This window comes from Oncorhynchus mykiss, chromosome 19 (assembly GCF_013265735.2).
Source record: "Oncorhynchus mykiss isolate Arlee chromosome 19, USDA_OmykA_1.1, whole genome shotgun sequence".
Lineage (NCBI taxonomy): Eukaryota > Metazoa > Chordata > Actinopteri > Salmoniformes > Salmonidae > Oncorhynchus > Oncorhynchus mykiss.
In genome coordinates this window covers 12,537,251-12,562,878 of record NC_048583.1, presented here as the reverse complement: position 1 = coordinate 12,562,878, position 25,628 = coordinate 12,537,251, and the positions used below count along the sequence as shown (strand labels likewise).

Genomic DNA, 25,628 nt, shown 5'->3' with positions numbered 1-25,628 from the left:
TGTGTGGTGGAAATTGCATCGATTTGGGTGAACGTCCCATATAAAAATAGGCTAAATGTCTGTTTATGTCATGATGTACCAGTCACAGACACTACCAAAGTGGAGTAAAGCAAACACAACACGAAAGAGGCTTTGCCTTTTGAAACCTCCCAGTGCTCCTTCCTAACCGGGCATTCAATTCACCAAGTGCATAAAAATCCATTTGAGACTCACTGTACAATGATGTTCATTATCCAGGCTCGAACTATGCACCCACTGAGGCAGGAGAGGTTGTGGTGTATGTGTGTGTGTGGTTTCCCTTGAACCACCCATGTATAAATCGAGCTATTCTAATCAAGGTATTCTTTCTAGCGAAGGGTGCAGTCATTGCCCATCCTGTAGCATATAGCTGCTCCCAAATGATTGTTTCAGTGAGTGTGTGTGTTCACGTCCCCCGCTCTTTTTTGGAATCCTCCACGCCTGTCAGAGGCTCTCAGTATGGAATGCAAACCTATTGGAGTGAAGCTCATCAGTGTAAAAAAAACAATTAAAAAAATTTACCACACCTCAGCCCTGCCTTTCATTTGGCGTTGGCTAATGGGGAGCCTAATAAAAATAAATCATAATGTCTTTCAATTTTAGCCAACCTCTACCACACCTCACCCTGTTCTTTCTCTCACCTGGAGCCAGCCTAGCCTGTGTTATGCAGCTCCATCATCTGCATTGAGAATGAATGAAACTTCAAAATTCTTTCTTTTTATCTATAGGCTGAATAAGTTGGGAACCTTCGGCTTCTTGCTCATAATTTACGTTTGCTCACGTGGAAATGGTTGGTTCACGTGGCGAGGCAAGAGAACTATCTGCATTTAGTTTTATTCTTGTGAGGATCTGTGCCGTGTGCACAAAAAGGACGACAGTTGTGTTCAAATCATTTTCTGAAGTAAACAGTGAGTGCTTTCCTGCTGTTAGCCTCAAAAGCATTCAAGTCAGCGTTTGTTTGCAATACCAGTTACTCAACAACAAAATCGTTCTTTCCCTGTTCTCAAAGTGAGGCGCTGCTTCGTTCTCCTCAGGAGTACAGCCTGCAAATGTTAATGGCAAAGATGACTCATATCTTCTGTCTTTGAGGAGAAGTAATCTGGAAAGTGAGGCTGCAATTATCATTTACACTCGAGCCAGGTCTCATCTTTCACCAAATGCTAGGTTGCTGCAGGGAGGTTTTTTAGTTTTGGGCCCTGTCATTATTTTCTTATAGAGGGGTGCAAGAACGGAGGAACGTGCGCACGCACACAAGGGTGTACCTCTGTGGAGTCTGTCTCGCTCTACTGCCTCCTAACATCTCTTCTCCTTTCTCTCCTTTCACCTCTTGTTTTGCAGATGAAGAGAAAGTTGGACCATGGCCCAGAGGTCCGATCTTTCCCTTCAGGAAAAAAGCCCTGCAAAGGCTCCGAGTATCCAAGGTAAAGACCCCCTCCCCCCATATCTACCTCCCCTACCCTGTTATCCAGTATTCAAGGTAAAGACCCCCTCCCCCCGTACCTACCTCTCCTACCCTGTTATCCAGTATCTAAGGTAAAGACCCCCTCCCCCCGTACCTACCTACCCTACTCTGTTATCCAGTATCCAAGGTAAAGACCCCCTCCCCCCGTACCTACCTCCCCTACCCTGTTATCCAGTATCCAAGGTAAATACCCCCTCCCCCCGTACCTACCTCCCCTACCCTGTTATCCAGTATCTAAGGTAAAGACCCCCTCCCCCCGTACCTACCTCCCCTACCCTGTTATCCAGTATCCAAGGTAAAGATCCCCTCCCCCCCATACCTACCTCTCCTACCCTGTTATCCAGTATCCAAGGTAAAGACCCCCTCCCCCCGTACCTACCTCCCCTACCCTGTTATCCAGTATCCAAGGTAAAGATCCCCTCCCCCCCATACCTACCTCTCCTACCCTGTTATCCAGTATCCAAGGTAAAGACCCCCTCCCCCCGTACCTACCTCTCCTACCCTGTTATCCAGTATCCAAGGTAAAGATCCCCTCCCCCCCCCATACCTACCTCCCCTACCCTGTTATCCAGTATCCAAGGTAAAGAACCAACCCCCTGTTCCCACCTTCCTACCAGTTAAGGAATAGATTTAGCCTTCCTACCCAATAGACCCAGCAATGCAAATGGTAAAGAAACCCTGACCCAGTTCTGTTGTATCACAGACAGGATCCAGCAGGCAGCCCTCGTTGTCCCTGTAAGTCAGAATATTATGTAGTTATTCACACTAAGACATAATCCTCATAAGAAGTGCTCACCGCAGCGTGTTCCTTACCCATTAAAGTGTACTTCATGCCTTCCTGAGGACCCTGACGAAGCACTGCTGCCTCACTCACTGGCAGCACTGTGCTGCTTCTGCAGCCTTGTAATTGCCACACGTTGGTCTAGCTCTCAATCCCATTAAAAATAAACCCGTTATGAAACAGACCTCATTCTCTTACCTCATACTTTTGTCACTAGGCAGAACGGTGTGAGGAACTGCTGAATGGTTGGTGTGGCGTTTGGCTAGTACCGAATGAGCGCACGCCTTGTGGCTTCCCTTTGGGGGGGTTGACATTGAACTTAATTCTTTGGAACTATGTGCACTTTGAAGTCTGAGGGCGAGAGGCACACTGATAGAAATACCCCTAAAATTCACATTCCAATAGCAGTTCTCTTTCCCCCAAATCAAGTCGATTTTTTAAATATTTTTAGTTGAATAAGAACAAGTTAGTATCCCAAACCAAATTGAATCAAGCTTGTGTGCAGATGCATTTAGTTGATTATTGATAATGGAAACATGGGAATAAACAGCTGGTTTCAGTTCCAGAGAAACTCTTGAAGAGAGCAGGTTCGTATTTATTCATGAACGGCGTGCTGAAACATTTAGCAACGGAAATTTTTATTGCAAGTTTCTTAATTGACGTTCAGGTAGTACCTTCCCGTTTCGTGCCTAGTGAATACGACCTTGGTTCCAGTTCGATTCCAGAGAAACTGTTACATTGAGAAGAGCGCAGGGTTATTCACTAGGAACCAAACGGAAGCAAACTAAATCAAACGGGTAGGAACCTACCTGCAGTTGCCCAATAGATCACGCTGTTTTCATAGCAAAATGTTTTGCTACATTGTGCACTAATGAACACACCCCAGCTATAGAAACCCAGTTAGTCCCAGGGCTGTTTCTCTCATTAGTATCTGTTGTTTGCTTCTCCATCCACCCAACGTTTGTACTCCTTCTCACTGCTATTGTAATTAGTGAGCCGGAGTGGAAGATAACTGCAGAAGCTGCTACTGCTGCAGTACCTGCACTTTGCCCGCATTTGAAACTATTCATAATGACCTCCGTGTTCCTCGCTATCAATAGAACCCTCCGTTTTTCTTCAGTATAGTATCTTTTCTCATGAAAAATAGATTTTTTTTCTCACGTTCTTACTCTCTCCCTCCCCATCTCTCCATATTTCTCCCCACAGTGCTACAGGGCTGGTCCCCTACCCAGCCACCCCCACCACGTTTGGGCACATCAGGACAGCTAACGGTCAGGGGCAGCAGAGGCGGCGTATCACCTCCATCCCTTCTCCCACAGGTCTCCAGGAATGGCTCCGGACATTTCAGGTGATTAGTTCCCCCTTCGCTCCTCCAATGTCTTCCTGTCACGTCCATCCTCCCCTTCCTAGTGGTCATTTCAGGTGAGTTAGTTCCCCCTTCGCTCCTCCAATGTCTTCCTGTCACGTCCATCCTCCCCTTCCTAGTGGTCATTTCAGGTGAGTTAGTTCCCCCTTCGCTCCTCCAATGTCTTCCTGTCACGTCCATCCTCCCCTTCCTAGTGGACATTTCAGGTGATTAGTTCCCCCTTCGCTCCTCCAATGTCTTCCTGTCACGTCCATCCTCCCCTTCCTAGTGGTCATTTCAGGTGATTAGTTCCCCCTTCGCTCCTCCAATGTCTTCCTGTCACGTCCATCCTCCCCTTCCTAGTGGTCATTTCAGGTGATTAGTTCCCACTTAGCTCCTCCAATGTCTTCCTGTCACGTCCATCCTCCCCTTCCTAATGGTCATTTCAGGTGATTAGTTCCCACTTAGCTCCTCCAATGTATTCCTGTCACGTCCATCCTCCCCTTCCTAGTGGTCATTTCAGGTGATTAGTTCCCACTTAGCTCCTCCAATGTCTTCCTGTCACGTCCATCCTCCCCTTCCTAGTGGTCATTTCAGGTGATTAGTTCCCACTTAGCTCCTCCAATGTCTTCCTGTCACGTCCATCCTCCCCTTCCTAGTGGTCATTTCAGGTGATTAGTTCCCACTTAGCTCCTCCAATGTCTTCCTGTCACGTCCATCCTCCCCTTCCTAGTGGTCATTTCAGGTGAGTTAGTTCCCACTTAGCTCCTCCAATGTCTTCCTGTCACGTCCATCCTCCCCTTCCTAGTGGTCATTTCAGGTGAGTTAGTTTCTACCCGTTAGCTCCGTTCCTAATTGGCCTCTGCTCCCTGAGGAGTGATGGTTCTAACTAAGTAGCTAATTAAGTAGGTAGTTCCTAGTTGCTCCAGAGTTCCTCCCAACTCCTTTGTTACATATGTCTCCCCCCCCCCCCCCCCCCCCCCCTTGGCCGTCTTCCTTCGAAGCTCTGGAGCGAGAGCTCATCAAAAAGCTGACGTTGCGCCCAATCAATGTTTCCTCAAGCCTTGAAGGTAATTGCTGCCTTGATGTTTTGGCCCACACATTACCATATGCACTGTAGCATGGGATAGGATTTAGCCTACCTGTTTAGAATACAGGCTCCAATATTGTATTTGTGCAGCCAACGCCCGATGTATACTATGTCAACAGTTGAACAGATGTGATCTTTGTTCAGGTAATCCTTTCAAAGCCACATAGTATTTTAGGCCAGTCAGCTTCAAATGACATATTAGCCTATAGTCGAGTTCTAACGTCACAGCCAATAGTCGATAGAGAAATTATTTTGTCTTTCAGGTACTTCCTGTAGTGCCTCAGGTCAGAAATAGTTTATTATATAGGGAATAGGTTGCCATTTCAGGCAAGGCCGTAATGTTCCTTCTCTGCTTTTTGATAGGGCAACAAAAGCCTTGTTGTGTTGAGGCGACTCCACAATGATGACTAGTGCTCAGACATCGGCGATTTGTTTCCAGCATTTTGTTAATATCAAATTCATCGTCAGTAAAGCACCCCTTTCCTCCGAAATGGGAGCAATGCTGAGTTTATTTGACTTGGCAACCAACTCGCTGTAATGCTGCTGCCTTCTTCGCTGAAGTTTTTTTTACAGCAGGCTTTGTGGCTGTATTGACTTTGCCCGTCATAAAGGCCAAATCTTTGGGGAAATAAACAGGAAAGAAATTAGAGCTTTAGCTCTGTCTTCAAAGCATTCTCTGAAGGTAATGGCTGCCTAACCGCCACAAAATGTCAAGAAATCTTTTATTCGAAAAATGGCAATTTGCTAATAACATTCCTGCCGGCAACATCTTTCTGCTAATATTGCGGTGATTAACTTTCTTCACGTCTCTGTTTGGTGAATAAACCAGTTTACTGCTATTGTGAAATGTAATCCCATCCTGTAGCGATTTAAAGCCACAGAAGCCAGACTGCATCATAGAGATGTCAAGTTCATTTAACAATTGGATGCCTGTAAGTCTTACTTCAGGATGTTAAGATTCCGCAGCTGTTTAGAACAATGTTGCGTTCAAGGTCGGGCTTCTCCGCTCTGTTTACTTCTGCAACAACTACCTCTAAGATCAGTACCTGCCTCTCCGGGACATGGCATGGCTTCAAACAATTCAGTCAGACATCCGTTGTCAAATATTGTAACATTGCATTTATCGCTTAATCGTTCCCTAAAAACCACTAATCCTGTGAAATAACTTGTCCATGTGAGAACTCGCCCTCTGTGTGTGGGGGTGTGTGGGTTTTTGACAGAGCGGGAGAGCGTGAGAGAGCGAGACTATTGACGTAGTTCACCTGCTATGGCCCCATTTTTGCCTTTCGTCTGACAGCCTGTATTAGAGGCAGCTAAACCCACAACGTGCATTCTGTACATTCTTTCCTGTCCTGGCATGCTCAGACCCTTTTTGTGCTTCCTGTGGAGTGCGAGAGAAATTCAATGAATCCTCTTTAAGAGGTTTTAAGATGAGTGTAGCCAGACGATAATGCTATCCAAATGTCATAACACTGGAAAGAAACATGGTGTTATGTCGTCTGGTTGAAAACCAGGGTTGACTGACCCATGCTTTGTAATCAGTGCGTTACCCGCCAAGCATAAGCAAGCTTTGTAGCTAGCGGTGTTTCTACCCAGAAAGCTAATTCCCAGAGGCATAACCAATGGGTGTTAAGTCGCCTGCCAGCCAGCGCTGAGTAACCATTCAGTAATCCAACCCTTTGCCCTGGTTCGAGGAGTACTGCTTTGAACCCAACTCCCTGATTACCTTCCTAACTACCGGCACAGCCAGCTCCTCCGGTGGCGTCAGTCTAACTGCCAAATTACAGACGCTTTACATGCCCAATGCTTTCCATCCTCCATGCCTCCCTCCATCCTTCTCTTATAATCACTGTGTTACATTTGAGCGCTCTCCCAAAGGGAAAACAACGTTGGCCCCAGCACCTAGACACTTGGTCTAGTTACAACTACAGCCCTTGCTAGCTAAGCTCAACAGTTTGGCTTTGAGCTTCAGGCTGTGAGTGGTGCTGAATATTCAGCCAGGAGAAATCCCCAACGGAGCATAGCTAGGTAATAACAGTGCTGATGAAGGCCAGGCGCTTGATGTGGAAATGGCCTTTTAATGTGCCTGTTGCCTGTGTAGTTAGCGGCGAGGTGCCTTGGGCTAACTGGCTTCTGTTGAGGGAATGTGTTATTCACTTGCGTACACATGACCAAAAGTATGTGGACACCTGCTTGTCGAACATTTTATTCCAAAATCATGAGCATTAATATGGAGTTGGTCCCCCCCTTTGCTGCTTTAACAGCCTCCACTCTTCTGGAAAGGTTTTCCACTAGATGTTTGAACATTGCTGCGGGGACTTGTTTCCATTTAGCCACAAGAGCATTAGTGAGGTCGGGCTCTGATGTTGGGCGATTAGGCCCGGCTCACAGTCGGCGTTCCAATTCATCCCAAAGGTGTTCGATGGGGTTGAGGTCAGGGCTCTGTGCAGACCAGTCAAATTCCATTTCTCTATGGAACTCTTTGCCATGCTGAAACAGGAAAGGGCCTTCCCCCAAACTGCCACAAAGTTGGAGACACAGAATCGTTTTGAATGTCATTGTATGCTGTAGTGTTAAGATAATCCCTTCACTGGAACTAAGGGGCCCGAAACCATGAAAAACAGCCCCGGCTCATTATTCCTCCTCCACCAAACGTTACAGTTGGCACTATGCATTGGGGCAGGTGGTGCTCTCATGGGATCTTCCAAACCCAGATTTGTCTGTCGGACTGCCAGATAACATGATTCATCACTCCAGAGAACATGCTTCCACTGCTCCAGAGTCCAATGGCAGCAAGCTTTACACCACTCCAGCCGACGCTTGGCATTGAGCATGGTGATCTTACGCTTGTGTGCAGCTGCTCGGCCATGGAAACCCATTTCATGAAGCTGTTCTTGTGCTGACGTTGCTTCCAGAGGCAGTTTGGAACTAGGTATTGAGTGTTGCTACCAAGGACAGACTATTTTTACACACTACGTGCTTCATCACTCGGCGGTCCCGTTCTGTGAGCTTGTGTGGCCTACCACTTTGCGGCTAAGCCGTTGTTGCTCCTAGATGTTTCCAATTCGCAATAACAGAACTTACAGTTGACTAGGGCAGAAATTTGACGAACTGACTTGTTGGGAAGGTGGCATCCTATGACAGTGTGCCACGTTAAGTCACAGCTCTTCAGTCAGGCCATTCTACTGCCAGTATTTGTCTATGGAGATTGCATGGCGGTGTTCTCGACTTTATACGCCTGTCAGCAACGGGTGAGGCTGAAATAGCCGAGTTCACTAATTTGAAGGGTGTCCATATACTTTTGTATATATAGTGTATGCATTGGCACACAAATATACACACTTCTACACCTATGCAAATTGGCTTCAAACACTTTTACATTCCACCACACTTACAGCAAGCACACTTGTATGCCAATACAACGCAACACACTAAAAACAACTACTTTTACAATCAAGTACCATCAACATAACCAACATATAAAGTCCTCTCCATGTACTTCTCTCCTGACCGGTCCTGTGTATTCCACAGCTGGAGTAGTGTACCATCGACACATCCCATCTAACCCTGCTCTCCCTCGTCCTCCTGTGTGTTTTTCAGAGCTGGAGTGGCCCAGAGAAGCTCATGGCGCTGGATGAGTTGATCGACAGCTGTGAGCCCACGCATGTCAAACACATGATGCAAGTTATTGAGCCGCAGTTCCAACGCGACTTCATCTCCCTGCTGCCCAAAGAGGTGACAACCCCTTTATAGCTCTTTATAGAAAGAAAGGGAGGAGGAAGGGGCTACTAACCCTTTCCTCCTCCCTCTCGCTTTCTAACCCCTTCCTCCTCCCTCTCCCTTTCTAACCCCTCCCTCCTCCCTCTCGCTTTCTAGCCCCTTCCTCCTCCCTCTCGCTTTCTAACCCCTTCCTCCTCCCTCTCGCTTTCTAGCCCCTTCCTCCTCCCTCTCGCTTTCTAGCCCCTTCCTCCTCCCTCTCGCTTTCTAGCCCCTTCCTCCTCCCTCTCGCTTTCTAGCCCCTTCCTCCTCCCTCTCGCTTTCTAACCCCTTCCTCCTCCCTCTCCCTTTCTAGCCCCTTCCTCCTCCCTCTCGCTTTCTAACCCCTTCCTCCTCCCTCTCGCTTTCTAGCCCCTTCCTCCTCCCTCTCGCTTTCTAGCCCCTTCCTCCTCCCTCTCGCTTTCTAACCCCTTCCTCCTCCCTCTCGCTTTCTAACCCCTTCCTCCTCCCTCTCCCTTTCTAACCCCTTCCTCCTCCCTCTCCCTTTCTAACCCCTTCCTCCTCCCTCCCTTTCTAACCCCTTCCTCCTCCCTCTCCCTTTCTAACCCCTTCCTCCTCCCTCTCCCTTTCTAACCCCTTCCTCCTCCCTCTCGCTTTCTAGCCCCTTCCTCCTCCCTATCGCTTTCTAGCCCCTTCCTCCTCCCTATCCCTTTCTAACCCCTTCCTCCTCCCTCTCCCTTTCTAACCCCTTCCTCCTCCCTCTCGCTTTCTAGCCCCTTCCTCCTCCCTATCCCTTTCTAACCCCTTCCTCCTCCCTCTCCCTTTCTAACCCCTTCCTCCTCCCTCTCCCTTTCTAACCCCTTCCTCCTCCCTCTCGCTTTCTAGCCCCTTCCTCCTCCCTCTCGCTTTCTAGCCCCTTCCTCCTCCCTCTCGCTTTCTAATCCCTAAAGAAGTGAGAACCAAAGCTCCCTTACCACCTCTTTAACTCCCCCAACTGCACGCTCCCATCTCCCCATCCATCCATCCATCCATCCCTGTTGCCCAAAGAGGTGAGAACTGAAAGCTCCCTGAGCTGTCTTCTTATCTCCACTTAACTCATTGGAAATAGCCTTAGTGGCACCTTTCGGTAGGTGTGTCACCCTTCGCTCAAACTGAGGACTAATAACACCGGGCCAATGTGTCTCTGTTCAGGACTCTACGGTCTCAGGGGATCTATCTTAAACAGCCTCCTGTCACTCCTCAGAGAGGTCCTTATCAGAGTGACTGTCTCAGTCTGGCACCTGCCTCCTGTCTGTCAGGTGTGAGGGAGGTCTGGACGGGGAGGGGAAGAGGGGAGAGAAAGGCAAAAGGGAGGGAGTGAGTGAAGGGAGATTTGTGGGAAGTGGTCTGTAATGGGGGAGGGAGTGAGTGAAGGGAGATGTGTGGGAAGTAGTCTGGAATGTTCCATAATGGTCTAAATAGCCTCCCCTCAGCTTGCTCCAGTGGCCAAGCCCCTTCAGACTGTTTTGTTTAGCAGAGGTTGGAACATGAGCCAACTTGTCTTGCTCCCGCTCACTGTTGCCTTGTTTTGCAGAGGTTGGAGCCTCAGGCAGGCAGTCTTGCTCCTGCTCACTGTTGCCTTGTTTAGCAGAGGTTGGAGCCTCAGGCAGGCAGTCTTGCTCCCTCTCACTGTTGCCTTGTTTAGCAGAGGTTGGAGCATGAGGCAGCCTGTCTTGCTCCTGCTCACTGTTGCCTTGTTTAGCAGAGGTTGGAGCCTCAGGCAGGCAGTCTTGCTCCTGCTCACTGTTGCCTTGTTTAGCAGAGGTTGGAGCCTCAGGCAGGCTGTCTTGCTCCCTCTCACTGTTGCCTTGTTTCTTCCCATTTAGCTGTTTCTGCTTTGCTTCCCATTTGTTCTCTCTTTTCTCTCACTCTCACTCTTTTCTCTCACTCTTTTCTCTCACTCTTTTCTCTCACTCTTTTCTCCTTCTCACTCTTTTCTCCTTCTCACTCTTTTCTCTATTTTCTCACTCTTTTCTCTATTTTCTCACTCTTTTCTCTATTTTCTCACTCTTTTCTCTATTTTTCTCACTCTTTTCTCTATTTTCTAGCTCTTTTCTCTTTTCTCGCTCTTTTTTTCTCGCTCTTTTCTCTCTTTCTCTCGCTCTTTTCTCTCCTCTCACTCTTTTTCTCTCGCTCTTTTCTCTCCTCTCACTCTTTTTCTCTCGCTCTTTTCTCTCCTCTCACTCTTTTTCTCTCCTCTCACTCTTTTTCTTTCGCTCTTTTCTCTCCTCTCACTCTTTTTCTCTCGCTCTTTTCTCTCCTCTCACTCTTTTTCTTTCGCTCTTTTCTCTCCTCTCACTCTTTTTCTCTCGCTCTTTTCTCTCCTCTCACTCTTTTTCTCTCGCTCTTTTCTCTCCTCTCACTCTTTTTCTCTCGCTCTTTTCTCTCCTCTCACTCTTTTTCTCTCGCTCTTTTTCTCTTACTCTTTTTCTCTCTCTTTTCTCTCAGTCTCTCAGGCTGGAGTGTGATAGGGTGTGGTAGGCACTAGGCAGAGTAAAGAAGCAGCAACAGAACAAGCCCTGGGGGCAGTTCAGTTGTATCCATATATGGATGAGACAGACACGTAGTAAGATGAAGACACCCTGTAGTACCCTGTTATGTAACCAACTCAATACACAATCAGGGGTTCTGCTGTGCTGCATCGATGAAACACTTTCTAATGCTCTCAATTGCTCTGGATCGTCAATAATGGCTTGGGGATGAGGTATGTTTGAGTTGTAGAGCACTGCTATTGAATTATAGAGCACTGGTATTTTAGGAGGTGTGGGGTTGGTCAACTCGACCCAGACCACCCACTCAACCACGGCAACGCCCTTACGCTGTAAAATAACATTCTCTCCTCCTTTCTCTCTCCTTCCCTCCATCCTTCCTCTCCTCCGTCAGTTGGCCCTGTACGTGCTGTCGTTCCTTGAGCCCAAGGACCTGCTGCAGGCCGCTCAGACCTGTCGTTACTGGAGGATCCTGGCTGAGGACAACCTCCTCTGGAGGGAGAAGTGCCGGGAGGAGGGTCAGTCTAGACGCACTTAGCCAATAGGAATCACTGAACCGGTATACAGGCACAAGCACTAGCCAAAAGGAACATGCTGAAGTAGTTTCAGACTATGATTGACACCAGCATTGGCCAATATGATCAATCTTGAACAATGGTCAGACTAGATTGACAATGGCCTGAGCAAACGGTAGATATTCTGCGTTCTGACGCAGTCTCGGACTGACACTGCTCCTCTCCTCTCATCTCTCCACAAGCAGGCATTGATGAGCCTCTAGCCTTCAAGAAGAGGAAAATCACCAAGCCGGGCTTCACCCACAGCCCCTGGAAGTGTGCGTACATCAGGCAGCATAGGATAGACACCAACTGGAGGAGAGGAGACCTCCGATCACCCAAGGTAGACATTTTGTCTTTGCTTCCCTTTATTCTCAACATTTTATATAAGTAAACAGTAAGGCACCTCGGGAGTTTGTGGTATACGGCCAATCTTATGCACAACGCAACGCGGAGTGCCTGGATACAGCCTTTAGCCGTTGTGTATTGGCCGTATACCACAAACCACCGAGTTGCCTTATTGCTATTATAAACTGTTTACCAATGTAAAAATGCATGTTTTGTCATACCCGTGGTATGCGGTCTGATATACCACAGCTGTCAGCCAATCAACATTTAGGGCTAAAACCACCCAGTTTATAATATAGATAATACTGTGTGGCAAATAAAATTATCATTAGCCCACAGTATTTAACTCTGCTTCAGTTCTCAACTTTGGAGTTGCTGGTTTTGTATAAAACTTAGAATCTAAAGCCTTTCTTCGTTCCTCATTAGACGGTTTCATTATATCTTAACACTCCCTTGAGACTCGTATGGATTTTATATAAAGCGGCTTTGAATTAGATCAGGCGTCCAAGTCGATAAGGCTCTTATGTTGGGTTTTATTAGAAGCCATGGGTGGGTCAGTTCTCAACCTCTCCTAAAGAAGATTTTGGTAGTGACAGTTCTTATTTCTTATAGATAGTTTTTTTTTTATGGTAGTTCTTCTCTAGAGCTCGACATGACCTCAATTCTACATCAAACTGCTATTTCTTGAGTGTTTTCAGAGTTTAAATTGAGCATGACTAGCAAGGGAGAGTGATCTTCCTAATATGCCTCGTATGGCTAATTTAGCTAATTTCAAAAAGCCCTCAGGTCCTTTTGTGACTGTAGACGGAGTAGTGGCTGACGTAACCGTGGTTACCCCGCTTGCTCTTCACACTCCCCTGCGTCTGTCTGTAAGGCGCTCTGTCATTGGCCGAGTCTGCAGTTCTGTGGCCCCCGTGTCCGTCAGCTGAGTTTACACACACATACACTCACAGCCGAGTTTACACACACACACAAGTCATTTTGAACAGGGGGTCTCTGTACACCTGCAAAGCGCCGTCGTGACATTTACCTCAAGTCTTTGATCTCTGGAGAAATGCAGCCTTGTCATTGTTCCTGTTTGGTTCTTGACATTTTATCTTATTCTCCTTCACTCCGTCCTCTCCTTCTCCCTGTCATCCATCTCTCTCTCCCTCCATCCCTCTGTCCTCTCTAGGTGCTTAAGGGTCATGATGACCATGTCATCACCTGCCTCCAGTTCTGTGGTAACCGCATCGTCAGCGGCTCTGACGACAACTCGCTCAAGGTCTGGTCGGCTGTCACAGGAAAGGTACGACTGTCACTCATCCCTCGCTCTCCAACCCCCACATTGAAACTAGTCCAAACCTTTTTGACCACAGAATGTAGAAAATCGCCGTTGTCTCAGTTGTAGACTGGTATTGTGCTGGTATGTAGACTGGTATGGTGCTGGTATGTAGACTGGTATGGTGCTGGTATGTAGATTGGTATTGTTTTGTTCTGGAGACTATGAATAGGAGTTTAAAAAGTGATAGTGTCTCTAAGTCTCATTGGTTGTTCCATCCCACTGCATCTCAGTGTCATGTGGAATGCAATACACATAGTAATGAGTTCCTATTCTGAAGGAACACATTACAGCTGGTCTATTTCTCATTACCGTCTCATTGATCTGTAATGAAGCATGTTAGCAGGAAGTCAATCCACATGCTATGGCAGCTCTTTAAATGACTTAGTGTGTCTTCACTCAATACCTCAGATTCATGGTCATGGGTTTGTATTGATTTTTGCATTTAAGGTTTACTCAAATTCATAGGCTACAGTATACTGCATACTGGAGATTTTACACAAATGATACCGCTTGATGCTCCAGAATCTCCCTGAGACCCTGACCAGATTGCAATTGATTAGTGACATCATTCAACATTGGCACATAACACCACCTGTCCTGCAATACTGCAGCATATTGTCTGGAATCCATTTTGTTCTCTCTTCCTCCTCCTGCATGTAGTTTTTGTCCCGAATGTCACCCTATTCTCTATGTAGTGCACTACTTTTGACCAGCCACCTATGGGCCCTGGTCAAAAGTAGTGCACTACATAGGGGACAGGGTACCGTTGGAGATTCAGCCTTAGCCATTGTGCGGAGAGCCAGTGAAAGATCTGTGTCGTCAGACAGGCGAGGGAGGGGCTTTTGGTATTCATGGCTGGGACTGATGCGGGACACGTGCCTTGTGTTGCTGGTTTATAGGGTCTACTAAAATGGTGGCGTTGGTGTGGGCCTCGCTGAGAGAGGGAGAGCAAGAGGTAGGGAGGCTCAGGGAGTATTGTAAATCACCTCTTCCCTGGTCTTCACCAACTCCATTTTCACTGGAGCTCTTAATGAAATTTCTCCTTTAGGACAAAGCTCTCTGGCTTTTTAAAGTGCAAGGAGAACGACTAAAGGGAAGGAACAACACGTTTCAGACATGGTTCTATCCTTGCATGGACAATTACAAATACACTCTGAATGCGTCAGTGGTGCCCAGGTGCATGAAACACTGAAAAAAAGAGGCAGCGTCGTGTCTCATAGCTGAAAAGCTTCCTCCCTGTTGATTGAATTGGGCACTCAGCCAAGCAGTGATTATACAGTCTGTCGGTCTCTCTCAGCGTTGTGCTGATGTGAACAGATCAGTACCAAGGGCATCTGATCGTGAAGCCATGCAGATTGTCTCTCTTCACACCACCAACATTAGGGTAATGTCCATCCGGATGACTTGTAACTCTCAGGTTAATGCTGCAGTGACTTGCTCACACCATGCTGTGAAGACAGAGGTCAGAACAGGTGTGTGCGTGATTAGTCATCGTAACCCAGCAGTCTGGCCCGAGGCCATTCTCTTCCCACGTCCCACGATGCACCTGGGCTGGATCCACAAACACCGCCCCCACCCCTCCCTCCCTGCCGTGTGGTTGGTTACCTTTTATGCCCCAACCAGCTGTTCCTGTGCCAGATTTGTTCATTTCACTATGACAGTCGAGGTCAGAGCTGTAGAAAGGTGTGCTGATCCTAAATCAGTTTGGAAGAATCTAGAGAGCATCTTCGCCTGAGCCAGATTAGTAAGTTTGCTCTTGTTTGTTGAAGTCAGGACTGAAGCAATTTGAGCTGATCCTAGATCAGTCGTTAAACCGCTGGTGGATAGATCTCCATTGCAAGAAGAGGAAAAAATAGATTTCCTTTATTTGTGCTCTCTCTTGCTCTCTCTCTTGCTCTCTTTTGCTTTCTCTTTCTCGCGCTCTCTCGCTATCTCTCTCTCGCGCTCTCTTTTGCTCTCTCTCGCGCTCTCTTTTGCTCTCTCTCGCGCTCTCTTTTGCTCTCTCTCGAGCTCTCTTTTGCTCTCTCTCGCGCTCTTTTGCTCTCTCGCGCTCTCTTTTGCTCTCTCTCGCACTCTCTTTTGCGCTCTCTTTTGCTCTCACGCGCTCTTTTGCTCTCACGCGCTCTTTTGCTCTCACGCGCTCTTTTGCTCTCACGCGCTCTCTTTTGCTCTCACGCGCTCTCTTTTGCTCTCTCACGCGCTCCCTCTTTTGCTCTCTCACGCGCTCCCTCTTTTGCTCTCTCACGCGCTCCCTCTTTTGCTCTCTCGCGCTCCCTCTTGCTCTCTCTTTTGCTCTCGCTCACTCTCTAGCTCTTTTGCCCGCTCTCGCTCTCTGCAGTGCCCTTACATTCACCATCAATCATCTCTCGCTGTGACAAGCCAGGCTTGTTTTGACCTGACCCCTGGATGACCCCTGCCAAAGAATAGTCCAGAGCTGCTACCGGATTCTTCTTCCTGATCCTGCTTCTGTTTCCACAGCAAATAGCCAAAATGTCTGCCTGGCTGCCAGACAGGACTTTAGCTTCTCTCTCTCCTCTTTCTTTACAGATTGTCTGACCTTGGGTTGTGGGTGTTCTTATTTATTCTTGCGTGTGTGTGGGTGGGAGTACGTACGTGTGGGTGGGAGTATGTACGTGTGTGGGTGGGAGTGTGTGTGTGCGCGTAGGAGTGTGTACGGAAGTGTGTGTGTGTGGGAGTGCGTAGGAGTACGTGTGGGAGTGTGTGTGTGGGAGAACATGCGTGTGTGTGGGAGAACATGCGTGTGTGTGGGAGTACGTGGGAGTGCGCGTGTGGGGGTGAGTGCGCGTGTGGGGGTGAGTGCGCGTGTGGGGGTGAGTGCGCGTGTGGGGGTGAGTGCGCGTGTGGGGGTGAGTGCGCGTGTGGGGGTGAGTGCGCGTGTGGGGGTGAGTGCGCGTGTGGGGGTGAGTGTGCGTGTGGGGGAGAGTGCGCGGGTGTGTGGGAGTACATGCGTGGGAGTGCGCGTGTGTGTGGGAGTACGTGTGTGTTATGCCTGTGTGTGGGAGTGTATGTGTGTGTGCCCTCGCTTGTGTGTTTCCTCTCCTACCTTGGTGTTCCACTCCAAGTCCCAGCTTAAGTGGCGTAAACCTTCAGCCTCACAGGAGCTCAGGGAAGCCTATTCCTGCCCAGCTTTCAGCAGCTAACATCCAGACTAAGGGCTTATTCACCACTGGATCAATAGGAGATGGAGAGAAACCCACGCTTGAAAATGGACCTTGAAAGACATGCTTTTCACTCTTTCAAGTGATGTGTCAATGCAAGCTGCTACTTTGAGAAGGTTTTCGCTCTTCCGCTGTTGTTTTACTGGGATATTACAGAGGGACAATGTTGACTCCCTCTCTAGACTGGCCTCCATGTCCGTCTGAAGCATCTATCTCTTTTTTTTAGTTCTGTTTTCCTTCAGCTGCAGCCCACAAGGTCTCGGTCCGGACTCTCTCTGTTTGGTTTGGGGACGCTTTTATTTTGATGAAGATGAGCTGGAACAGACAGGAATGTCACAACCCGAGTGTTTTGAATTCCTCTGTCCCAAAGAGGATGTGCAGTCTGAATATGACTTCGTTATCCCAGCCACTGGATTCAGTGATTAGACCAAGCTTGTGTCCAAAATGGCACCCTATTCCGTATATAGTGCACTACTTTTGGCGAGGGTTCTGTCCCTGACCGGTAGAGAGGGGAGTAGTCAAGTGAATGAAATAATCTGCTGAACATGTTCTAATGTAGAGAACAAACACAGTGCAAAGCCTACTGTTTAGAACGAATGTGATGGACCTCCTATTCCTTTTATGGCATGTTCAGCCCCCCAGTTGCATTTCTCAAAGTAGCACCTGGCATTGATACATCACTTGGAACAAAATGGAACAAGGCACGTGTCTGGTGCTGTCGTGTCCTCCATAGATTTTCCCTGTTAGACATGGCTCGCATGTACAACGTATCCCATCCAGCAACATTTACCATTTCATTTCCATCGTGCGTCACAGCAGACATTCTTCAGATCAGATAATGGATCTTCCACTGGAATTTAGCCTTTCATGTCGCCAATGAAAGATTCCATCATTATCTAAGACTAGGATTGTTATTCTTGTCCTTTAGATACCAGAGGGGTTTCTCTCTCACTCCGTCAGTACTATCATACAGTATGGGAGTGATTCAGGACACCCCAACTGTGAGCAATCAAGACATGATTGCACCAGCAGATTACTCAACGAACGCTTCCTTACTCATCTCCTTGAGAGACTGGCTTGCGTCCCAAATGGCAACCTATGCCCTTTATAGTGCACTACTTTTGACCAGGGCCCACCGTAGGGTGCCATTTGGGAAGCACAAACCTGGAATTCCGCATTGCTCTGCGGCTAAGTAAGATAACAGGACGCCATTGGAGTTCTGTTAAGACCGTTTGCTTTGAGACTGAAGAAGAGGAGGCTAGAAACCACAATGCCGTGAAATGATGGTCTGGGCTTAGACGGAGAGCTGCTTCGGTTTGGCTTCATTGTTGATGCTCTTTTTTTAATCTTTTTTAATCATTTTTTTTTTTTTACATATTAGCATTTTGCTTACTGCTGCCCCAGACTTTTAAATTGTCTGTTAGTTTTCCTCAGTCTGCCTGTCTTCAGTAGCCTAGCGATCGGATGTTGTCGTGGAATATGGTGCTGGCTGCTGAGTCCGTCTGAGGCCTGCACCTTTGTCTTTGCTGCCCTTCGCTTTCAATGAGAGCTGTCAAGCTTCGATCTACACACACGGTACACACACACTGTACACGCAGCCAGTGCTTCAAAGGCTGTCTGTCTGTGTGCTGGAGCAGTGAAAAGTCCTTGTGCCCGTCAACAGACAACTCTGCTGCCTGTCACACACACTCCGCTGCCTGTCAGGCTGATCTAAAATGGCAGGCAGATTCCCTCTATCACAGAGAGGAAAGGCAACACACACACACACTCTAGCTGTGTATTCCTGGTTCACCTTCACCTCAGATAATAACATGAGGAGCTCCAGACATTACTAATTGAGTGTATGCCTCATAATGAGGCCATTGATCTCCTTGTATATGAGAACTACATGTATTGAACTGAAGCAACACATTCAATGTTTTAAAAATCTGACGCGTTTCGGCTGCATGGCCTTTTGTCAGGGAGTACAAAGAAATAATACAATGTCCTCTTTTGAACAGCTTTTCCAATTAGCCCTAATTGGAAGAGGGAGTGGTTACAAAATTGATTGGACAACACCTAGTAAGCAATACTATACACATTAAAAAGTGAAATACTGTAGCCATGTTATCATGAATATACAACTCCAAGCTAGAAGTATCTTAGAAAGGTAGTTTTTTTTTAAACGTTGTTTCTATTGAACATACCATACAAATAAAGGCATTTTAATGAATTATATGAAGAGTGCCTTGGTCCTCCTTTCTTTTTGATGACCAATTTACCCCTTTTACCAAAGAGCACCTTCTATCTACCAAAATGTACTATTGTGTACCTTAGTCGCGATTCCCTTCCTCCTCTTTCTACATTCAATGTTTATTTTATTGAAATCTAATTGATTGTTCTGGTTGGGGTTATGTCTCATCTTTGTAGACTGTGTTTTGACATGTGTGTCGTTGTGAGAGACTGTTAGCCTTTCTGATCTCCCCATCCCGGATCCGGGATCGTGAATACAGACTCAAGCTCATTACCATAACGCAACGTTAACTATTCATGAAAATCGCAAATGAAATTAAATAAATATGCTAGCTCTCAAGCTTAGCCTTTTGTTAACAACACTGTCATCTCAGATTTTCAAAATATGCTTCTCAACCATAGGAAAACAATAATTTGTGTAACAGTATTGATGGCTAACGTAGCATTTAGCATTAGCATTCAGCTGGCAACATTTACACAAAAAAACAGAAAAGCATTCAAATAAAATCATTTACCTTTGAAGAACTTCAGATGTTTTCAATGAGGAGACTCTCAGATAGCAAATGTTCAGTTTTTCCTGAAAGAATATTTGTTTAGGACAAATTGCTCCGTTTTCTGCGTCACGTTTAGCTATGAAAAAACCCCTGTATCCAGGATTGTGTAAATCTATCAGCAAGCTCATTAGCATAACACAACGTTAACTATTTATGAAAATCGCAAATGAAATGAAATAAATATGCCATCTCTCAAGCTTAGCCTTTTGTAAACAACACTGTCATCTCAGATTTTCAAAATATGCTTCTCAACCATAGGAAAACAATCATTTGTGTAAAAGTAGCTAGCTAGCGTTAGCATTTCGCGTTAGCATTTAGCGTTAGCATTAGCGTTAGCATCCAGCACGCAACATTAACAAAAACATAAAAGCCTTCAAATAAAATCATTTACCTTTGAAGAACTTCTGATGTTTTCAATGAGGATACTCTCAGTTAGATAGCAGATGCTCAGTTTTTCCAAAAAGATTCCTTGTGTATTAGAAATAGCTCCGTTTTATACATCACATTTGGCTACCAAAAAAAATCCGAAAATTCAGTCCTCAAAACGCGAACTTTTTTCCAAATTAACTCCATAATATCGACTGAAAACATGGCAAACGTTGTTTAGAATCAATCATCAAGGTGTTTTTCACATATCTCTTCATTGATACATCGTTCTTGGACACATGCTTTCTCCCCTGAATCAAATGGTAAAGTAGAAGCAGCTGGCAATTGCGCACCGAATTCGACGCAGGACACCAGGCGGACACTTGGAAAATGTAGTCTCTTATGGTCAATCTTCCAATGATATGCCTACAAATACGTCACAATGCTGCTAAGACCTTGGGCGAACGACAGAAAGTGTAGGCTCATTCGTTGCGCAATCACAGCCATATAAGGAGAGAATGGAAAACAGAGCTTCAGAAATTCTGCTAATTCCTGGGTGATGCATCATCTTGGTTTCGCCTGTAGAATGAGTTCTGGGGCACTTACAGACAAAATCTTTGCAGATTCTGAAACTTCAGAGTGTTTTCTTTCCAAAACTGTCAAGAATATGCATAGTCGAGCATCTTTTCGTGACAAAATATCGCGCTTAAAACGGGAACGTTTTTTATCCAAAAATGAAATAGCGCCCCTAGAGCTCTAACAGGTTAGCCTATGTTATTATGTTCATACTAATCGGCGTATCCAGACCTGGCATGTCCCCACAAGCTAGATGTGGAATCACAGCTGAGAGCGTGACTAACATGGATCAACGCCAGGTCTGTGTTGACCGTCAAACAGAAACTTCTGAGGCCGTGTCATCAAGACCCAGGAATGCATGCGGAGGTCTTATCACGTAGAGTTTACACCCTTCTCCTGTGTAACGGGGCCATTTGCACAGTGCTGAGAAAAACCTTGTTCTCTCAGTTTATTCACTTTATCCCTCCTTCATTGTCCTTGAAAGGACATCTCTCTTTTTCATGTTTCCACCCTCTCTCCCTCCCCCACCCTCTCTCTCCCTCCCCCACCCTCTCTCTCCCTCACCCACCCTCTCTCTCCCTCCCCCACCCTCTCTCTCCCTCAACCACCCTCTCTCTCCCTCCCCCACCCTCTCCCTCCCCACCCTCTCTCTCCCTCCCCCCACCCTCTCTCCTTCCCTCCCCCCACCCTCTCTCCTTCCCTCCCCCCACCCTCTCTCCCTCCCTCCACCCTCTCTCCCTCCCTCTCTCCTCCCTCCCCCACTCTCTCCCTCCTCCCCCACTCTCTCCCTCCTCCCCCACCCTCTCTCTCCCTCCCCCACCCTCTCTCTCCCTCCCCCACCCTCTCTCTCCCTCCCCCACCCTCTCTCTCTCCCTCCCCCACCCTCTCTCTCTCTCCCTCCCCCACCCTCTCTCCCTCCCCCACCCTCTCTCTCTCCCTCCCCCACCCTCTCTCTCTCCCCCCCCACCCTCTCTCTCTCTCTCCCTCCCCCACCCTCTCTCTCTCTCTCCCCCACCCTCTCTCTCTCTCTCCCCCACCCTCTCTCTCTCTCTCCCATCCCCACCCTCTCTCCCTCCCCCACCCTCTCTCTCTCCCTCCCCCACCCTCTCTCTCTCCCTCCCCCACCCTCTCTCTCTCTCCCTCCCCCACCCTCTCTCTCTCCCTCCCCCACCCTCTCTCTCTCTCTCTCCCTCCCCCACCCTCTCTCTCTCTCTCCCTCCCCCACCCTCTCTCTCTCTCTCTCCCTCCCCCACCCTCTCTCTCTCCCTCCCCCACCCTCTCTCTCTCTCCCTCCCCCACCCTCTTTCTCTCTCCCTCCCCCACCTTCTCTCTCTCTCTCCCTGCCCCACCCTCTCTCTCTCTCTCCCTCCCCCACCCTATCTCTCTCTCCCTCCCCCACCCTCTCTCTCTCTCCCTCCCCCACCCTCTCTCTCTCTCTCTCCCCCACCCTCTCTCTCTCCCTCCCCCACCCACCCTCTCTCTCTCCCCCACCCACCCTCTCTCTCTCTCTCTCTCTCTCCCTCCCCCACCCACCCTCTCTCTCTCTCTCTCTCTCCCACCCTCTCTCTCTCTCCCTCCCCCACCCTCTCTCCCTCCCCCACCCACCCTCTCTCTCTCTCTCTCCCTCCCCCACCCTCTCTCCCTCCCACAACCTCTCTCCCTCCCCCACCCTCTCTCCCTCCCCCACCCTCTCTCTCTCCCACCCTCTCTCTCTCTCCCACCCTCTCTCCCTCCCTCCCCCACCCTCTCTCTCTCTCTCCCACCCTCTCTCTCCCTCCCCCACCCTCTCTCTCCCTCCCCCACCCTCTCTCTCTCTCCCCCACCCTCTCTCTCTCTCCCCCACCCTCTCTCTCTCTCCCTCCCCCACCCTCTCTCCCTCCCCCACCCTCTCTCCCTCCCCCACCCTCTCTCTCTCTCTCTCCCCCACCCACCCTCTCTCTCCCTCCCCCACCCACCCTCTCTCTCGCTCTCTCTCTCTCTCTCCCTCCCCCACCCTCTCTCTCCCTCCCCCACCCTCTCTCCCTCCCCCTCTCTCTCCCACTCCCTCTGTACCTCTGAGTCATAATGAGATCTTGGGTAACCACCAGGTCTGTTCAAATGCATGCGGCAGCAAGAAAACACCTCTGTACACAAACATTCCTCTCCAGCATATAGGCTCCTTACATCTGACCTCTACTGGGCTGTGAGCTCTGTCTGATAAACACAACAAGGTCTGCAAACTGGCCTCGTCTGAGTTTCCCGCTAACGTTGTCTAGCCTCGTATATATGTGACCATCTTGTTATTTTGCACTGTGCAGCTTTCTCATAGCCTTGTAATAGACCCTGTTTGTTTATCTCCCGGGGCTAGCGGGCTAGCCTTTTACCTTTACTTAGCATCACCTGTCTGTTGGCATCCTCGCTTAGTCAGTCAGCCGACCTGGTTTTGTCGGTTTGTTTTGTGTTCTGAAGACTGCGTTCTGGGAAAGGTGACCATTATGGGAAGGAGACAACTGTCAGCAGGCACAGTAGAAAAACAACATGGTCTCCCCAATTGAAAGATAACTGTGGGGAAGAGCAATACAGGGTACTTTTCCAACATTTTAACGCCAAGGATCAAAGGATTCAGGAAGGAAGTGTAATGCAAAAATAGAGCACTTGATCAAACCCTTGGTCTTCAAACCAGCCCCTAACAGGCCCTCGAGGAAGAATGCCTAATCTTCCTCTGAGACGCAGAGAGATGCCTCTTAATATTTGTTCAACACAGGCAGATAAATAGTCACCTTAGCCTCCACTTTCAGGGGTCCTTCCCTCCTTGACTCTGAAGTAGGCTGTAATCACCCGAGAGCAGGGGAGAAAGTTTCCACGTTCTTGGAACCCGAATGTCAGAACCCTGGGCTTGTTTTGCTTGGGAGTCCATCACCCTGGTAACAGACTTGCTGTGTGTTGAGTACTTTGACTCAGGACAGTGGTTTGATGTGATGCACTCAAAAAGATGTATACATATAATACTGATCTCATTCAATGCATTCATGACCACAACCTGGTACTATGTTGACAGCTGAACGAACAACATGCCAAGAACCTCCACTGTATTTTACCCACTATTTATTTGACAGTTTACTGTTGTTGACAGTCACTGTTAGTTGGTGACCAACTCGCTCAGTCGCAGCAGAAGCTTTCATCTCATTATATCCTGCTTTGAACCATTACTAATTGTCTCCTCCTCTTCCCACAATATAACCGTTATGAAGCTGAGCAAATGGAGGCCTGACTGCAGTTAGACAAATAGCTCGTGACATTGGCGAGAAAAGGTTACGTCCCAAAGTTAATGAAGCGTCCCTGTTTATCACAGGAGAGCAAGGGAGATGGATGGAGAGTGGAACTGAGATGGGAGAGTGAGAGAGAGAGACTGCAGTTACACCCTACTCACTCACCTCAATAAAACCCCTGCCCCCCGCTTTGCCTTGACGGTCGCTGGACGCTCACCACTTTATCAGCTTCAGTCAGGAGGTCACGTGTTTTACACCCTCCGCGACACGTCCCGGCACGGATCATAACGCCCCCGGAACAGACTGGTTCCTCCGGTTTACCATCCCATCCCCAAAAAATCTAATTAAATTCGAGGGATAATTACGTTTAGCGGGATAATGGCTATGGAGGCCGTTACAAATTGAATAGAATAGATTGGAAAGATTTCTTTAATCACTGTACTGTAATCAATAGCTAATCTAGCTTTGCAAATTAGGAAGAATGGGTCCCTTTTTTGTGAAGGCTTTGTCACCACCTGTACTCCAGACTTGGGTTCAAATACTATTTGAACACTTTCAAATACTTAGTGGTTGCTCGAGTCTGCCTAGCGTGTCAGATGGTCGTGTTTTGCACATTTCCAGCTAATGTGTTGGTTAGATTGCACCAGCAAAGCCCAATAAAGCCCAGAGAAAGTATTTGAACCCCAGGACTTCCATCTTCTTGGAACAACAGAAGGAAATGGCTCCTCATTCAACTGTAGATGAGTATAAATCAATTCCCTTAGACGGAGAAAGGTCAATATAATACATTTTATCCACCCTGTGCTGCAGTTACATGTGGATTGACTTGACTAAAGGTTTTTAGGAAAGGTCAGAACAATTTAAATTCACTTTGTTATACCTTCTGAATGGAACGTGATCTCAGCCTGATATCCTGTCTTCAACTAGACTTTCATCCAATCATCGGAGGGTCAATCTCAAACTTGAGTGAAATTATTTTCTTACATTACTTCAAAACTCTAAAGATATATATACATATATATATATTATATATATATAATACACTGCTCAAAAAAATAAGGGGAACACTAAAATAACACATCCTAGATCTGAATGAATGAAATATTCTTATTAAATACTTTTTTCTTTACATAGTTGAATGTGCTGACAACAAAATCACACAAAAATTATCGATGGAAATCAAATTTATCAACCCATGGAGGTCTGGATTTGGAGTCACACTCAAAATTAAAGTGGAAAACCACACTACAGGCTGATCCAACTTTGATGTAATGTCCTTAAAACAAGTCAAAATGAGGCTCAGTAGTGTGTGTGGCCTCCACGTGCCTGTATGACCTCCCTACAACGCCTGGGCATGCTCCTGATGAGGTGGCGGATGGTCTCCTGAGGGATCTCCTCCCAACCGCACCAGTATATGGTCTCACAAGGGGTCTGAGGATCACATCTCGGTACCTAATGGCAGTCAGGCTACCTCTGGCGAGCACATGGAGGGCTGTGCGGCACCCCAAAGAAATGCCACCCCACACCATGACTGACCCACCGCCAAACCGGTCATGCTGGAGGATGTTGCAGGCAGCAGAACGTTCTCCACGGCGTCTCCAGACTCTGTCACGTCTGTCACATGTGCTCAGTGTGAACCTGCTTTCATCTGTGAAGAGCACAGGGCGCCAGTGGCGAATTTGCCAATCTTGGTGTTCTCTGGCAAATGCCAAACGTCCTGCACGGTGTTGGGCTGTAAGCACAACCCCCACCTGTGGACGTCGGGCCCTCATACCACCCTCATGGAGTCTGTTTCTGACCGTTTGAGCAGACACGTGCATATTTGTGGCCTGCTGGAGGTCATTTTGCAGGGCTCTGGCAGTGCTCCTCCTGTTCCTCCTTGCACAAAGGTGGAGGGAGAGGTCCTGCTGCTGGGTTGTTGCCCTCCTACGGCCTCCTCCACGTCTCCTGATGTACTGGCCTGTCTCCTGGTAGCACCTCTGGACACTACGCTGACAGACACAGCAAACCTTCTTGCCACAGCTCGCATTGATGTTCCATCCTGAATGAGCTGCACTACCTGAGCCACTTGTGTGGGTTGTAGACTCCGTCTCATGTAGACTCAGTCTCAAATGTATTGTCAATCAGTGTTGCTTCCTAAGTGGACAGTTTGATTTCACAGAAGTGTGATTGACTTGGAGTTACATTGTGTTGTTTAAGTGTTCCCTTTATTTTTTTAGCAGTGTATGTATATGAGACTGAGGTGATGTTTTAAAGAGCAGAGGTATGTCAAACTTGTTTGAAATGGATTTATATAATTACATGGG

The 25,628-nt window shown here is 47.7% G+C and overlaps 1 protein-coding gene across 6 annotated transcripts in view; it reads left to right on the top strand.

Annotated features, from left to right (window-relative positions):
- fbxw7 (F-box and WD repeat domain containing 7) overlaps positions 1–25,628 on the top strand; it is a 97,813-nt gene that overhangs the window by 61,697 nt on the left and 10,488 nt on the right. For 4 of the 6 annotated variants that reach the window (XM_036954310.1, XM_036954309.1, XM_036954312.1 and 1 more), the window contains exons 2-7: positions 1,357–1,439; positions 3,468–3,609; positions 8,297–8,431; positions 11,336–11,459; positions 11,699–11,838; positions 13,018–13,131. In XM_036954310.1, the coding sequence (XP_036810205.1) occupies positions 1,357–1,439; positions 3,468–3,609; positions 8,297–8,431; positions 11,336–11,459; positions 11,699–11,838; positions 13,018–13,131 (738 nt within the window). The remainder of the gene's footprint in view (positions 1–1,356; positions 1,440–3,467; positions 3,610–8,296; positions 8,432–11,335; positions 11,460–11,698; positions 11,839–13,017; positions 13,132–25,628) is intronic. The other 2 variants (XM_036954311.1, XM_036954314.1) reach the window with 1 other exon arrangement.